This window comes from Alexandromys fortis, unplaced genomic scaffold (assembly GCF_014885135.2).
Source record: "Alexandromys fortis isolate MF-2015 unplaced genomic scaffold, M_Fortis_MF-2015_v1.1 scaffold_124, whole genome shotgun sequence".
In the NCBI taxonomy this organism is placed as follows: Eukaryota; Metazoa; Chordata; class Mammalia; order Rodentia; family Cricetidae; genus Alexandromys; species Alexandromys fortis.
The window spans coordinates 2609447-2625909 of NW_026067995.1; the positions used below are offsets into that span (position 1 = coordinate 2609447).

At 39.4% G+C, this 16463-nt stretch overlaps 1 protein-coding gene across 1 annotated transcript in view; it reads right to left on the reverse strand.

The window, feature by feature from the left end:
- The window catches only part of LOC126512393 (calcium-activated chloride channel regulator 3A-1-like), a 24505-nt gene extending 8873 nt beyond the window's left edge, over positions 1-15632 (reverse strand). The window contains exons 1-7 of the mRNA XM_050160153.1: positions 15268-15632; positions 12435-12575; positions 11656-11803; positions 11205-11313; positions 8716-8893; positions 4703-4930; positions 1847-2071 (exon numbers count right to left, since the gene is read on the reverse strand). Of these exons, the coding sequence (XP_050016110.1) occupies positions 1847-2071; positions 4703-4930; positions 8716-8893; positions 11205-11313; positions 11656-11803; positions 12435-12575; positions 15268-15426 (1188 nt within the window). The 5' untranslated portion in view covers positions 15427-15632. The remainder of the gene's footprint in view (positions 1-1846; positions 2072-4702; positions 4931-8715; positions 8894-11204; positions 11314-11655; positions 11804-12434; positions 12576-15267) is intronic.
- Positions 15633-16463: the final 831 nt, after the last annotated feature.

Genomic DNA, 16463 nt, shown 5'->3' on the forward strand with positions numbered 1-16463 from the left:
ATATAAAGGAAGAACAAACCAATAACAGTTGTTGCCACATAGTAGCTACCTATTGAATATAGATGCTGCTATCATCCCCTGAGCACTTGATAAAGATACGAGACTCCCAGACGAATAGCATTTGCAAAATCATAGCCAAAGGTAGGTGAGCAAGATTGAATTATTTATTATTTGACTTTCTAATGTGTTCTATCTGGTTACTACTAAAGAATTTTATGATTTTCCAAAACTGAAACAAAACCAAGCAATTTTGGCTTATCATGAAGGAAGAGGTTGATAAATTTTCAATCATATTTTCCTGACTTCTCCTACTAAGAGTATTAGCTAAGAGTCTAGGTAGTTTTAGAGACCTTGGTTTTAGGTATCTTGAGAATATTTTTAAATTTCTTTTTTAAAAATATAAACTATTATGTTTTGTCTCTCCTGAGACTTGCCCAAATTACCACCCCCCCCCCACAGATTGTTAATGCCATGATCTAGTTTATAGATTCTAGAGATCAGGTTCTGAATCCTAGATTTGATAATTGTCTTATGATCTTGAGAGGGATTTTATTACTCTAAAGTTCAGCTTCTTTTTCTGCAGAATGATATAGTAATATTACCCAACTCCTCAAAGGATATAAGATCCTGCACCTAAAGCATTTACCACAGACAGTAATGTAGTATACAGTCAATGCACAGCTACTTTTTAATGATTTTGAAAGTGATAAACATGTATTGATAAGATTTTGTTAAGTAAAAGCTGTTAATAACATTGAATGTAATTTGCCATCATCTGTACAGCAATAAACTTTATGACCAAAATATAAGGTACGATAAAATTTACGAAGGGCAACACACACACCAATTTATACATGAATTTGAGTATATTTGTAATATATAGTACTCATATTTTAGAACCAAATAGACATCATAATTATTTTCATAATAGCAAAACTTGGTAAACATTTATACATCTTACATATTTGTCACACTTAAATGAGGCGAGCAATATTAATACCCGTATGATCTGAGTTCAGGCAACCGATTTTCAATTTTGAGTTACTTTCCCAACATCTTTTAGATAATTCGCAGTAGAGTGAGCACCTCAGGTTTCTAAAGCCAATCTGGTTTTTGACAAACGGGAGCCACAAAGGAAGCTGAGAGAGACTGTGAACCAATGGTCTGCACAGAGCAGCAGTGACGACTTTCACGAGTGGAGGAAATGGTCTGTTTCAGTGACTCAAAACATGACCGCAAACACACTGGCATGGAGGCTAACTTGGGGGAAGAGACTAGACCAATGCCATGACCCTTGAGGACACTGGTCAAAAGGAAGTCCTCATTGTTAAGTTCACAGTCATGATTTCATTTATATCTACCTATGTTCATTGCATGTTGTGTGTGGAGCTACCGTTCTCTATCTCTGGATAGTATTTTAATTTAATTTAAATTAGTTTGTTATGACTTTTATCCATACTGTAAAGTTGTCACTGTTTCCTTCCTGTCCATTCACTGGCATTATCTTCCTGGCCTAGAAACTCTATCTGTGAGAATTTAGAGACAAGTGGAGCTCCTCAGGGAGGTTTTGGTGATCATTTGCCCAATGAAATTTCACCTCAGCCACTCCCCAGTGCCACTCCTTCTCAAGATTTTATCAATGGCACAACTGGACATCGAGAGGCTGTGGCTCTAGTTAATAGTTGGTGAAGCTACATTTTTTTTTCTTCCAGAAAGCCTTTGTCTCATTCAGATCAGAATGTTATTAAATGCTGGGACTCTGAGTTCATGACCTGTGTTCAAAGCTATATGAATAGTATGGAAAGCAATAAGTAAATGGCAAATTATATTACATTTAAAAGATTACCTGAAATCCTGCTTTAATTCCACTGCAAATTGAAGTTCCATTCGAAGCTTGCTGTGGGAGATTTGCAGTGATCTTTGGATAGTCATTACTGTTAGTTATTTTTGTTAGATAATTTTGGATTCTGGCCTGTTGGTCGAATGTGACTAATCCAATCAGAGATTTCTTTTCAACAATTTGAGTCAAATAAAGTTCTGCTGCTTGATTCATCCGAATAAGACGGTCATCCTGTAAGAAAGAGATATATGAACAACCACAGAGTCTCTTTAAATCTTGACAGAACCTGGTCATAATTAATGGGCTTTTAAAAAACTTTACCTCTTTCGTATTATTGAAAAGTTTGAAATGTTCAAACAACAGTTTTTGGCTGTGAAAATCTTCGAAGTCTATGCTTTTTTAAAATAGTTATCTGTTTGGAAGTTTCAGCTGAGAAAATGATTTTTTTAAGTGCATGAGAAGATGCTCAATGGCATGTATTTTTTATAAAGATATATTTTTTAATATTTATTTATTTATTATGTATACAGTATACAATATTCTGTCTGCATGTATGTCTGCAGACTAGAAGAGGGCAGCAGACCTCATTACAGATGGTTGTGAGCCACCATGTGGTTGCTGGGAATTGAACTCATGACCTTTGGAAGAGCAGGCAATGCTCTTAACCACTGAGCCATCTCTCCAGCCCCAAGATATCTTTTAAATAACTTATTTATTTTTACTTTCATGTGCATTGGTGTACATATAAGTCTTGTAAGGGTGTCATATCTTGGAGCTACAGACAGTTGTGAGCTGCGATGTGACTGCTGGGAATTGAACTCAGGTCTCCTAGGAGAACAACCAGTTCTCTTAACCACTGAACCATCTCTCCAATCCAATGGCATGTATTTTTAAAAAGCAGCACAGTGAAGATCTCCAAAATGTCCATTAGTAAGGAATTACTTGAGTAGATTATGGAACACTGTTCACATGATAAAACCTCTAAAAATCATGTCTGCGCTCTTGATGGGATATCGCTGCTCCTAGAAGGTCTAGGTTATTAAAAATCCAGTGCCAGGTGTGGGATATCCCTTATGAGTTTATGACCAAGGAGGTTCCAAAGACCCAAACAATATAGGTCATTATCATTGCTTTTGGATGCCCCCCGCCCCAACCCCGAACTAGGCAGCACACCTTGGTTTATTTAGGACACTGAGAAATTAAACTGGAGATAGGCAAGAAGCATCTTCTCTGTTGGATAGCTTCCATGTTGCCAGGTATACACAGGCCCCTGGGGAAAAAAGTCAATAATTGTCTTATTCAATGGTGGACCCTGAACAGTACAATGTCCACCTGCCAAACAATGTGCCATATGACTGTTGTGGGTTTATGATCAGATATGAGGCCCTTTCCACAAGAGAGAATTTGTACTTTGTACTGCAAAAATGTTCATGAGCCCAAGGCTGGGGTGGCCAAAGGCTGTAGTGGGAAACTACTATCAGTTTTGCCAAGTGTACATATTCTGAAATATGTACATTTTTGCCTTCTAAATATGTCTATACCCATCGATTAGTGCCGCCTTCAGAGTCTTAACTTTTTAGGGCATTCATAGCCGCTTCTCTTTGCAGTGGGAAGTGGTTAATTCTTAAGTCATAACTGTCAAAGTGCTGAGAGTAAATGGATTTTGAGTGAGTGATCAACCCTAAGTGCTCGATCTGTCTACCTCCCCAGTCCAGGAAACACAGCAGGAGAGGAGGTGGAAAGAATGTGAGAGACAGAGCTGTGAACACTGTCCTCTGGATAGCCATGGCCATTGCACTGATGAGATCAGAGGCTGTGGTTACCTGACAAGATCAAGTCCATCAGCAGCTCAGTATGGATGGGGGAGGGCCCATGCAGAGCTATGGGTAGTGGGCAGTGAATGGCTGCTGGGGACAGGGGCTCATATTTCTTCACAAGTAGCCACTAATAAATCGTCTATGCTTTTTATATCTAGTGAGTTATTCCTATAACACCCATCAAAGTAGTAGGGATATTTGATGAGATGGAGCGAGAAGGGACAAGGCAGGGTGGTGGGGTGAAAATTTTCAAAATACAGCCGGGCAGTGGTGGCGCACGCCTTTAATCCCAGCACTCGGGAGGCAGAGGCAGGCGGATCTCTGAGTTTGAGACCAACCTGGTCTACAAGAGCTAGTTCCAGGAAAAAAAAAAAAAAAGCTACGGAGAAGCCCTGTCTTGAAAATAAAAAAAAAAATTTTCAGAATACATAATTATGAAACTATGACAAACACCAGGCCACCTATGGCTCCATAATATGACAGTGTCTTGAAAACAAAGAAACAAAACCCCCAAACTATTTAGTGTTAGAGTTTTTGCCTAGCATGTAAGGGCCCTGGGTTCAATTCCCAGCAACACACACACACACACATACAGATACACACTACACTGCACCACACAAATTATTTTTCATGAAATCATTTTTTATGAGGAGTGCTTATGGTATATTCCATAAAAGTTGGACTACAAAATGCCTAAACTGTAACAGTTTTGTGGAGGAAAAGCAAATGCAGTAATGAAAATGCAGCTGGAATGCTACATTGAATGGTGAAATTACAGATTTCCTTTCGCTTGTTTCTTTTCTAGTAAGAACTGAAAGTTGAGGAGTAAAAATGGCCAATAATCTATAAACAATAAAGCAAAACTTCGTTTTTAACTTATTCTAGGTACTTATTTAGGTAAAACCATGGGCAGGTATTCATCTGAACATTAATGTACATATTTGAACATAAATATTTGTGTTAGTTTATTAAACCTAAGAATAAACTATAGTTCAATATTTAGCTTAAATACTTAATTTAAGGACTCCAGTAGAAAGTGTCTTACTTTGTTCATGCTTCCAGATTTGTCCAGCACCAAGCAGACCACTCGCTGTTTGGACTTCAGCAATGAAAATGTAGGTGGAGGCGGTGCTTCTCCTCCTCCCACGGGAGAGGCATTCCGGAAGTCAGCAGACTCCGCGATTACGTCCCACGTGCTTCTGCGGTTGCACATTTTATTTTGGAGGTTTGGGGCTTCCGTATTGTGGGTTTTTTCTGTGCAAAATTCAACCACCTGGGGAAAAAACAATTTAAACAGGATATTGTAAACACTTGTAAGGGATCGCCTTCTTTTCCAGATATGAAGTTAGCTGCCACGTGCATCCTGAACAGGATTTGTCTCCTGACGAGAATCACGTTGTTGTCAGACGTTTGGATACTGATTTTACAAGCCTGGAGTGGAGGCCAGGTGAAGCTGGACACACTCTGCTTTGGTCAGGTTTGTTTTTGGCACGTTATCCACTCCGTCTTCATGCTTTGGCACATTATACTTGCCTCTATCAACTCTAGTCTAAAAAGCATCCATTGGAAAGTTCTTGCTTCCAATTCAAGCACTAAGAGGCCCGGCTGTGCTTTGCTCCCCGGATCATAGGAGACTGGCTCCCTTCAGAGTGGTATGGCCACAGATAGAAGCCGTTGTCTGCCCTTCGGAAGCATCAGCATTAGCTCTATCTCTTCCTACTTTGTATTAAAACTTTTCCTGGTATTTCTATCTCTCTCATTAAACTGAATTCTTCAAAAACAGTTCATCTTATAATTATTTATTTATAGCTTTTATCACAGTGCTGGACTTGAAATTGATTGAAGGTCAAGGGAAAGAATAATACGTTGTTCAAAAATTTACATAATTTATCTCCTGGGTCTGAGTTTATGCTCTGATTATATAGTATATTTAATCAATGCTATGACAATTAGAAATTATTATTATTTCAGATAAGATACATGTCTAACAAACAATATTTTGTCTCCAAACAATGTCTTCTGTGATTAGCTTTCCTGTATATTTCAGGCACTTAGGCATCTCCTTATTATTCATGTACCCGGTAGGCAGTAGAAGTTACCTCTTGTCTTAGTTAGGGTTTCTATTGCTGTGAAGAGACACCATGACCATGGCAGCTCTTATAAAAACATTTAATTGGGGCTGGCTTATAGCAGCAGAGGTTTGCTCCACTATCATCATGGCATGACATGGTGGCTTGCAGGCAGAAATGGCGCTGGATAAGAAGCTGAGAGTCCTACAGTCTTGATCTGAGGGCAATAGGAAGTGATCTGGGACACTGGCTGTGGCCTGAGCATATATGAGACCTCAAAAGCCCTCTCCGTGGTGACACACTTCCTCCAACCTACTCCAACTAGGCTATATCTACTCCAACAAAGCCACACATTCTAATAGTGCCACTCCCTATGAGCTTATGGGGGCCAATGTGTGTCTGAACATCCTCTTGAGGCACACAATTTCTTGTCTGTTTGGATGTTAAATCATTTTGTTGTCCCAGTTTCAGCTGAGAAGTTCCTTAGTCACGTGGCAAATACGTCCATGAGGCACATCCACTTAAAACCTGGAAAGACTATGGGGACATAAGAGAGGCCTGGAAAGATGGTTAATAATATTGGCTGCTCTTGCAGAGGACCTTGCCTGGCACCCACATGGTGGTTCACAGCTATCTGTAATACAGTCCCAGGGACTCTGACACCCTCTTCTGGAATCTGTGGGCACCAGACACGTGTGTGGTGAGAGGGAAAACACCTGTTCACATAAAATAAATACATTTTAAAAATTTTTAGAAGAAAATTTAAAGACTGAATTTCTACTTGGATTTTCATCGTTCCCTAGGCTTCATAAGACTTTTAAACTTTATTAGAAACTATAGAGCTTTATAAACCTCTGCCTTGTAAATATTTGTTGCCAGCAATTCGCTTCTTTTAATGAACCGATCTTGCATTTTGGAGATATATTATTTTGATTAGTTGTTTTGAATACTTTCATAAGTCTCATATTTTATATATTTCTACCTGTATAGAAACTTTTCTTCCCATCAACACTGGGATGCACAGCAAATAAATAAAAGTAAATACACAGTCTTCCCAGTAGCAGAAAACAAAGTAAACTGCTCATCTAACAAGAGATTAATATTCAGAATTTATGTTATTTAAGGGAAGAACTTGAGCAGTAAAGTCCACAAATAATCTGACTGAAAATCAGCAGATGATAAGAATAGACATTTAGAAGAACAGACCTACAAATGAAATTTAACACTGTTGTCAAGAAGTATAGATTATAGCCACAGTGAAGGAAAAAACCCATCTCCCTTTAGTTAGAGGGCTATAATAAAAAAGCCAAATAAATGTTAAAGAGAATACTGGAAAGATAAACTTGCATTGTTGGTTAGGTATATGAATTAATTCTGTCATTTTTAGGGCAAACTATAGAAGTTCCTCCAAAACCTAAAATAGAAATACTAGAAGACCCAGAAATCCCATAACTGGGTATATATAGGAATCACTGTAAGGAAATCAGTATGTTACTCTCTTGTTGCATGGCCATGTTGGCTGTGCTGCTCAAAATGCAGACATATAGTCAAGGTAAGTGTCCATCAATGGATGACTAGATAAATAAAATGTTGCATATATGGAACATTATGCCATAAAATGAATGACGTACTATTACTTGTCACACATTGATGATCCTTGGGGACACTGTGCTAGCTGAAATAAGCTAGACACAGGACGACAAGTATTTTACTCATCTAAGAAAAGTTAATCTAATAGAAGTAGAATCCAGTATGAGTTCACTGCAGCTGTGCAGCAGAGTGGGAAGGGGAGATGAGAGAGTTGGTTACTAGGTGCAAAATTTCACCTAGAGAGCAGGAGTGGGTTCAGTGTTTATACGGCGACAGTGTACCCAGTGGGTGATCACAGTTACCAAGATATGAGAATTTCGAATATTTGCAACACAAAACTTTGTGTTTGAGGTGATGAATGTGACAGTTAGTTCTAGATGACTATTACATATTGTATACCTCTATTGGGCTATCACACTTTATTTATTATGTGTCTATTAAAATTAGTTCTTTTTATCAATTAAAGACTAGGAAAGCAAAAGATGGGCTAATCCTGAGAAAGAGCCAAGTAGTTATTTTCCAATTATATTATGAATTTTATAATTAAAAATCTGTTTGTGTCTAGTTTGTGTCAAGCACTGTTAAGACATTGTTTATAATGGCCCTTATAAACCAACAATGATAACAATGCAGACTGTATATTTTAGTTTCCACTTACAGATGAGAGGACAAGGGGTTAAAGAGATGGCTCAGCATAAAGAGCATAGAGGACCTGGGTTCAGTTCCCAGCACCCATGTGGTGGGCTCACAACTGTCTGTAACTCCAGCACCAAGACACTGAATGACCATGGCCTCTGCAGGCTCCAGAAATCACACTCACCTTGTACACACCTACATAGATACACAGGCACACAGACACACACAATTAAAAACAAATCTTAAAAATAGATGAGAAATAAATCTCCGATTTATCAGTTTTCCCTCAATGACAGCGGAAGAATGGGTTTCTGTACCGAGACCGTCTGACTCCCAAACACCTTGTCACTCCTCAGGCTGTAAGTTGAAAGACTTTTAGGTCGAGCTCAGTGAACTTGTTGCTATGACAGTTTTATAACAGCAACGCTTTGTAAACATTTGATAAGCTTTAGTGAGAAGAAAATGAAAATTTTAGAATGTCAAAAGCTCCACGTGTTACTCTAGACACAAGATCAACAGACGGAAGCAAAGGGAGAGGCACTCTACGGTGGCATCATAAGGTTCCCTTGAGAAGAGTACCCTGCACATATGAAGCAAAGGCACAGGCCACAGGCTGCTTCTAGGGAGCGGGATAATTCACAGACACATCACACACAGCCTGGAGAAGATTACCTTGAATCAGTCCTAACGTTAATTTTCTCCACCCTTCCGCAGTTAATTTCCCAAGGATTCTTTTTTGAAAAAATAAATAGAAAGTACTTACAGAACTGAGATTTTGCATGAACATTATGGATTCCGGAACAGTCTGAGATTTGTTTGGGATAAATTTACATTTGGGTTCATAGAGCCCTGTCTTTGAGTCTCGCCGGCATTTTCTTGTCACGCAGCTGCCTCTCTGACATTCATTGACCACATTTTTGCCAGTAATACCAGTGGAGCATCTGTGACAGAAAAATTAGATTACTGCACTGGTTCTGGGTGTTGAGGCCAGGGCTTGTACGTGCCAGGTCAACCCTCTGCCAGGTGTCTACTTCTTCAGCCCCCATTTTTTTAAATTCCTTCATTTTTCTCAGTAGTAGAAGTTAAACCTAGGCAAGTCAACACCCTAAAATATCTATCAGTGACAGCATCGTGTCACTTGGTCATCGTGTACCAAGAACTCCACACCAAGAGTAGACACAGGGCTTTCCCCATCCCTACCGTGGTTTACATGGAGTCAGCATTTTCATCCTTTACTGTTACTTTTTAGGTATGTATATGTTTGGAATATGTACTCATTGTGCGTGTGTACGTATGTGTATGTGTGAAGGACAGAGTGTAATCTTAGTATAACCTTAGTGGTTATCCTTAGCCATCCAATTCGCCTCCTTTGAGACAGAATCTTCTTGGCCTGGAACTCACCAGTTAGGCTAGACTGACTGGCCAGCAAGCCCCGGAATCTTCCTTTCTCCCCCTCCCCAGTGCTGGGACTACAGACATGCACTGCCATGCCAGCATGCTTGTGTGACTTCTGGGAATCAGTCTTAGTTTCTCACTAAGCAAATGCTTCATAGTCTGAGCCATATTCCCTGCTGAGAACCACATATTCAGTTCAGATTCCTTAAACATTCATTGCTTATTAATATGGTCAGTAAACCTATTGTCTTTCTATGAGTTAAAAAAAGATAGTTATTCTTATATTACAATAATATTGTAAATATTAAATGAACTAAATTTTTTTTGGCAGAGTGAGGTGAGTCAAAATTATGCTTAAAATCCTCTTAAATATTCACATATGATGCTCACCAATGGGAAATATTATTGTAAGGGGGTGACTTTGTTTATGATACATTTGTTTAACTCTATGAAGCTGTGATACTTTGCCTGTCTGAAATACCTGATGGTCTAATGAAGAGATGAACAGTCAATAGTGAGGCAGGAGAGAGAAATAGGCAGGGCTGGCAGGTAGAGAGGATAAATAAGAGGAGAGATCTGGGAGTAAAAGGTTTCTGGTAATGAGAGAGGAAGGAAGAGAACTTCAGGGGCCAGCCACCCAGCTACACAGTAAGTCACGGAGTAAGAGTAAGATTTATAGAAGGAAGAGAATAGGAAAAGCCCAAAATCCAAAAGATAGGTGAAATAATTTAAGTTAAAAGCTGGCAAGAAACAAGCCAAGCAAAGGCTGGGCTTTTAAAAGAAATAATGAGCCTCCATGGGTGATTTACTTGGGAGCTGGATGGCGGGCCCCTCCAAAGAGCAAAAACATCCAACAACATATTGGCATGCCAACGTGGCACTTGGAGTTCCATAGTGCTTGAGAAAACTGAAAAAAAAATATGGCTCCTTTAAGAGCTTCTGTCTGCTGGCAAGCTGCTGAGCAGTCAGTAGGTTAAGTAGGAACAAAAAACTAAGTGAAAATGCCTGCCACAGCACAAGCACCGGCATTTTAGAGATCTAGGAAGCTTGAGGGCAGTTCTTGGCATCCTCCACCCAGGACAAGGGTTTTAGGACTGGCTTTCATGATGGGAGCGGGCAGAGTCAGCCAAGAGAGCCAAGCAGAGAATCCGGTGTGGGTTAGTAGTTTATATGTTTGCTCACACAGTCAAAAAAGGATAAAAGGTATGCAGTACAAAAGGTCCAGATGGGACAGACCTCTGAACTAGGCCACAGTGTGTTTAACGATTGTGTGTAGGCTTAAGAAAAGAAAAAGGGCATAGTCATAGAAAAAATGAATAGTTTAAAAAATTAAATAAAATATTTAAAGAGACAGTAAAAGTAATATAACAGAAATAAGCTATGCAAAGATGCAAAATACAGAGGGAGTCTGGATCCTGTGTGTTACTGTGTTGATCTTGAATTTTTTGATTGTTGAAAAGCAAAGGACAGCTGAGAGAGCTGGAACTGAAAGAGGGGCGGTCGAGATAAGCCAGCCTGGATATTTAAAAAATCCCTTAACTTAAAAAAAAAGGCAAAAAACTTAATTGTCAAGTGGAAATCAAAAATGCTTTGGAGAAGCAGTTTTGCTTTTGTTTCCACAGGAAACAAGAGGATGTGGATTCCTTCAAAACTGATATGGATCAGGTTTGATCTGGGGAGATCACCTGAATCTCGACAGGTCCCAGTACCTATAGCTATCCCGAGGATTAGTTGGATATATATTAGCACATAATGGTGCGGCTTGAATTTGTGATGAGCTGTCTGAATACCTGCCCACTTGCGCTGCCCAGTACAGAGAGCTGAAGCCATAGGCAAGAAGGTGTAGAATCAGTTTACCTTGTTGCTTCGAGAGCGTTCTTTCCGGACATGTAGAAGGGCCGGTCTGTGTTATATTCATCAAACACTCCCCACCGGAGATGGGCCCACTCATGGACAAAGACTCTGCCTGAGAGGGAAGATTGTCATCTGTAAAACTGTAGTTAAAATATTTGAACTCAGTTTCCTTTTATTTTCAATCATTTTGTCCATTTCCAAAATTGCAATTGTTACAAACTCTAGAAATTTATACTTTTTAGTAGCTCAAAAATTCAAATATGCCAGTTACAATAAGTGCCCGATTATATTTAAAAGTTTGGATGCACAAAGAGGTGGAAGGTAGCTGGCATATTTTCAAATAAAGGTGTTACTTAATGTTTGCTTTCCTTAAAGTCTTAGAAATCCACTTAATGGTGGTGGTTTGCTTTTCCCTAGTGGAATATATAAATATATACAGAATAGATAGTTCTACCTCGGGGTCCATACATAAGCAGATTGTCAGTCAGTAGGAAGTTTGGAGTGAAATGTATGTACTGTCCTCTGTCTCCACATTGTCTATAATGAAGTGTGTAGGGCTCATCTCCATATTTCAGATAAGGATCAGCAACTATGACGTCTGCCTAAAATGCAGAACAAACCCAGTCAAATTTTAAGATCATTAGAAACAAGAGACTCTACAAATAAGAACTGTCTTAAATCTAAACTGATCAAAGTTATGGCTGTGTTAAGTGGGTTAAAGTGTTTTCTGTTTATGAACAAGGACTGGAGTTCCAGTCCCAACACCCGCTTTAAAGACCCATGTCTGTAACCCCAGTAATAAGGTGGTAGAAACAGGCAGAGTACCAGAGATGGTTCTCCAGCCAGTCTAGCTAAATTGATGCCTCTCAAATTCAGTAACACATCCTGTCTCAAAAAATTATAGGTCGAAAGTAAATAGAGGAAGGCACCAAGTATTGACCTCTGACTCCTGCATTAGCATGTGTGCACACATATATACACACACAGTCACATACCCTACACACACATGCACACACTCTACACATACAGGCATACACATTACACACACATATGCACAAACATGTGGACATGTACAGAAACATAGCTCACACACATGTATACACATAAATACACTCAACAAAAGAATAGTTATATTACTAGTTACTAACTTAATGATTAATAATTACTAAACCCCATATGTATTCATTTGGAAAAGGCATAAGAAACAGTTTAGGGCCTGGATGTGACACCTACTTTGTCATATGATTCTCGTTTCGCCATTGAGTACTCAGATTTTGACTTCCAGGTCATCGGGACCAAAATGCTTACATTCCTGAAATAAAATCTTCCTTTGCTGGCTTCAAACAGGTAACTAGAGGCTTGGGTTATCATTTCCTGAGAAAATTAAAAGTGCCCTGTGGTAAGAATGTCAAAACAAAACGAGCAAGAATGTCTCTACCTAAACCAGAAGAAATAGATGGGGCCTCTTCTTCCTCAAATATGTTTGCATGGAGTAACTGAAAGAGTAGAATACATTTTCCTGAATCTCTCCAGTCTATGAATTCATTCCCAGGTGCCCAAAGCCAACTCTCATTCTCACTTGCCCATCCCTCCAGCTAGCGGTTAGGGTGGGGGTGGGGTTGAAGTCTCTGGGTGAGGTATAAAGGTCATTATGAGCAGAAGTCTGTAGGCAAGTTGTTTATTTAATCAATTTCCTTAGAATTGGGTTGTTTGAAAAAACTGGTAAAAGTCTGGCAACATTTGTATTTGATGTTATTAGAATTATTTTTGTTTTACTTGTAGTTATCAACTAAGTAGAGTTTATACATATAAGACTAGATTATAGAAACATATCTTTTGAAAACTTCATGTATAAATATGAATCTGCATCACTCCCACCCCCTCCAACTTGCCCCATAACCTCCACTCTCCCTACCAAATTCACGACCTCCTTGTTAACTATCATAGTTACATATATATATATATATATATATATATATATATATATATATATACACACACACACACACATCCATCAGAATATAAACCTACTGCATCATTTTAGTGATGGAGTCCACGAAGATATGCAGTAATGACAGCTGGTGTTTCTAAGGCTACACATTAGAGAAATTAATTTTCTGATGGAGGTTAAGTTCTTAATCAAGGTCATATGAAAAATATTGCCTATAAGTAACTGGCTGTTTCTATCTGCTATTCTCGTGTTATCCCACGGTTTCTCTTTATAAACAGCTTGGGAATTGTCCCACAAATTCCGGCAGTGTATCACTCAGTTTCTGGGTACTGTTTCTCTGTGTACTGATAGAAGGATGACTTCTTCCTACGCTATATTTTCTTGTATATAAAACAAGCTCCCATAGTCCCATCTTTGTATCATAGCCTGACTGACAAGTCAAATTGGCCATACGAAGTCCTTGTGGAGAGATCACAGGAGGAACATTCACAGAGAGGAATTGCAGGTATCTGGTCTTGCTAGATCTAAGTCCTTCAAAGATTTATGATGAATTAGGGTGGCATTGCAGGTGTCTGTCCTTGTTATATCATAGTCCTTCAAGAGATTAATAGCAATTTAAGCGGCACTTCTCTGTTCTAACTCAAAATAGCAATTCATGCTTTGTTTACAACTTACACATCAACTTCCGATGCAAGATCTAACTAAGCTCAGTTTACTAACTGTTTACCTTCAGCCCTGGATTTTATGTGAATAACAGATAATTGACCAGCTGGTTAGCTAACCTAGTGGGAAAAGGATTTAGCATTACCTGAGCTCTATGGTGGAAACCAGCTCCGCAATAGTCAGAGCTATGAAACAATTGCCCAGTCCCTCTAGTCATGAACAAAAAGTTACTAGGTCCACTCCCTAGGTTCTGAAACGACTGAAGGGCAGAGAATGGATTCTTAAATCTGAAAGGTTCCCTTTGTGTGCAGCCAGCTTTTGGTGAAACTGCGGATACAGATCAGCACCGCTTGCTTCCCCTTTCTTTACTCAGGTTGCCATGGAAAAGCGACGTTCCGGTGCTTTTCTGTTCCTCTACCTCTGTTTTAAGGACCACAAAATATTAGCCTACACTATTAGTTACACTTAAGAAATGTAAAATAATGCATGTATTCTTTGCCCTTTTCTTAGATCTCTTAATGGTTTAGGTTCCTCCCTTTGTAACCTGTAGCAGCACCCCAGCCCCTTTAGGAGGTAAGGGAACCTTTACTGATGCAGCTGCTATGGACTGCAGCTTAGCTGGTAAGTTTTGCTACTGTGACTTTTATCATTATCCTCGAAGAATGCCCGTGTCCCTGCGAATTTGCCTTGTAGTTTTTTTTTTTTATTACTAACAAGTTGTTACTGAATGGATAGATGTGTACTTGGGAATTTGTATCGGGATAATAAAGAGCACAACGGAATGAAGAGCATTGGCCCCTGCGTGTGTGAAGTGTACTCCTTCCTCCACTCCCGGGAAGATTTTCTCAGAGGAACCTGGGTAGGGGCTGGGAGCTGGTCTCTCAGCCCTTCCATGCTAGGATTGCCCACGCACTAATGATAAAGATAAACAAGAATGACTTGTTTCAGCTGCCTGCTTGCTATGATCCTAAAAGCCAATCGTTCCATTGATAGAGGACAAAAAACCCTGTGTTCCTAACCACCATGGAGATTTTGAGAGGATCTAAGAACAAAGTACATTATTCCACACATGATTTTATTATACAAATGCATTTAAGAACTAACCAACTTCAAACATGTCTAAGTTTTTCTTGAAGGTAAGATAGGTAAAGATGTTAGCATAAGGCAGCATCTTCTGGGCTTTAAGAGTATATTTGCTGTATAGACCTTGTAAAATCAACAGCATTAATATAAGATATGAGAACATTTCTCCACTTGCTCTAAATCTATTACCTTAAATAGTTAATAATTTATTTAGAGCTTGGACACTGATTTTAATGTATAATAAAAATATAAAGTAAGCAGATGCTATCTTGACTGGTAATATTGCAGACATGACAAACACAGTCATAGTGGCTTTAGTAAAAAAGAATTACTGACATGTAAATATGCAGATAATAAAACCCTTCTTACCTTTATGCTTTGGATGAGTCTTTCATCTTCTCGTACACTGGGGTTAATTGCAACGACCACTCCCTCGTACCCATTGTTACTGAGATGGACCATGGAGCTTTGTGTCTCCTGCAGGAGATGCAGGCTGAGGAGCAGAAGGACCTTCGGACCTGGCACCATGTTTGCACATGCTAAGCGAGGTGGCCGCGCAAGGAGGGTATTTATGTGTCTGCTCCACTAAGGAGTTTGGATGGCGACCAGAATATTTACATATATTTGATAGAGAGAAATACTGATATCAGTTGGTGACCTGCCTTATCCAATCTCCTTAGCCATTAAGTGACCTGGGTTTTGTGGTGAATGCGTGTGTGGTAGTTTCTAAGGCAGTGGACAGTGCGGAGCTGCTACAAAACATTGCTAGTCAAGCTCTGTTTGCATGAGTTTGTTTGTACACTGTGAGTCTTCCAGTGCTTAAGGGGGCAATGAAGAGTCCTGGAACCTGCCAAAGACTACCAGAAAAACTGGCTACTGGGAGGGAAACCACGGCTTTTTGCCATGTTTCTGCCTCCAACTGTTGATGATATTCCACTGTGCCAGCCCAGGCTTGCTGCGGCTTTTCCCGTAAAATCTTTCCGTATTATCTGTCCTGGAGCATCTAAGTGTTTTTTCAGCTTCCCTGAGTCACTGTTATTGTATTTTTTAAATATGTTTTTTTTTAAATGTCCTATGGCCTTTCCTGTGAAATCTTTCCATATTATCTGTCCTGGAGCATCTAAGTGTTTTTTCAGCTTCCCTGAGTCACTGTTATTGTATTTTTTAATATATTTTTTGAAAGAGTCTACATTTTATTACAGGCCAAACCACACCACCAACTTAAACACGACCAGGTCTCCAGGTCAAATATTCAACCGCATCTGGTAGGACTGATGGATGGCCACGCTCCCATCTAAACTCTCAGTCTTGCCACGTGTGATGCCTACAGGCCCAGCTTCGCTCTTCTCCAGTGGCTTCTCTTGGATTTGACCTGATTTTCTTACTAGTTTTTATCCAAACCCATTGAGGACTAGGACGATTTTGCTTTTGTTTCTTGGTCGGGAATCACTTGAGTGTGAGAGGACGTAGCGAGAAGCCGAGTTAAGTGTATATGGCCAATGATGAAGGAGGGAGGGAGAGGAACCTGTTACTGTAGCCTGTGTCCACTGATTAGACTCATTTTC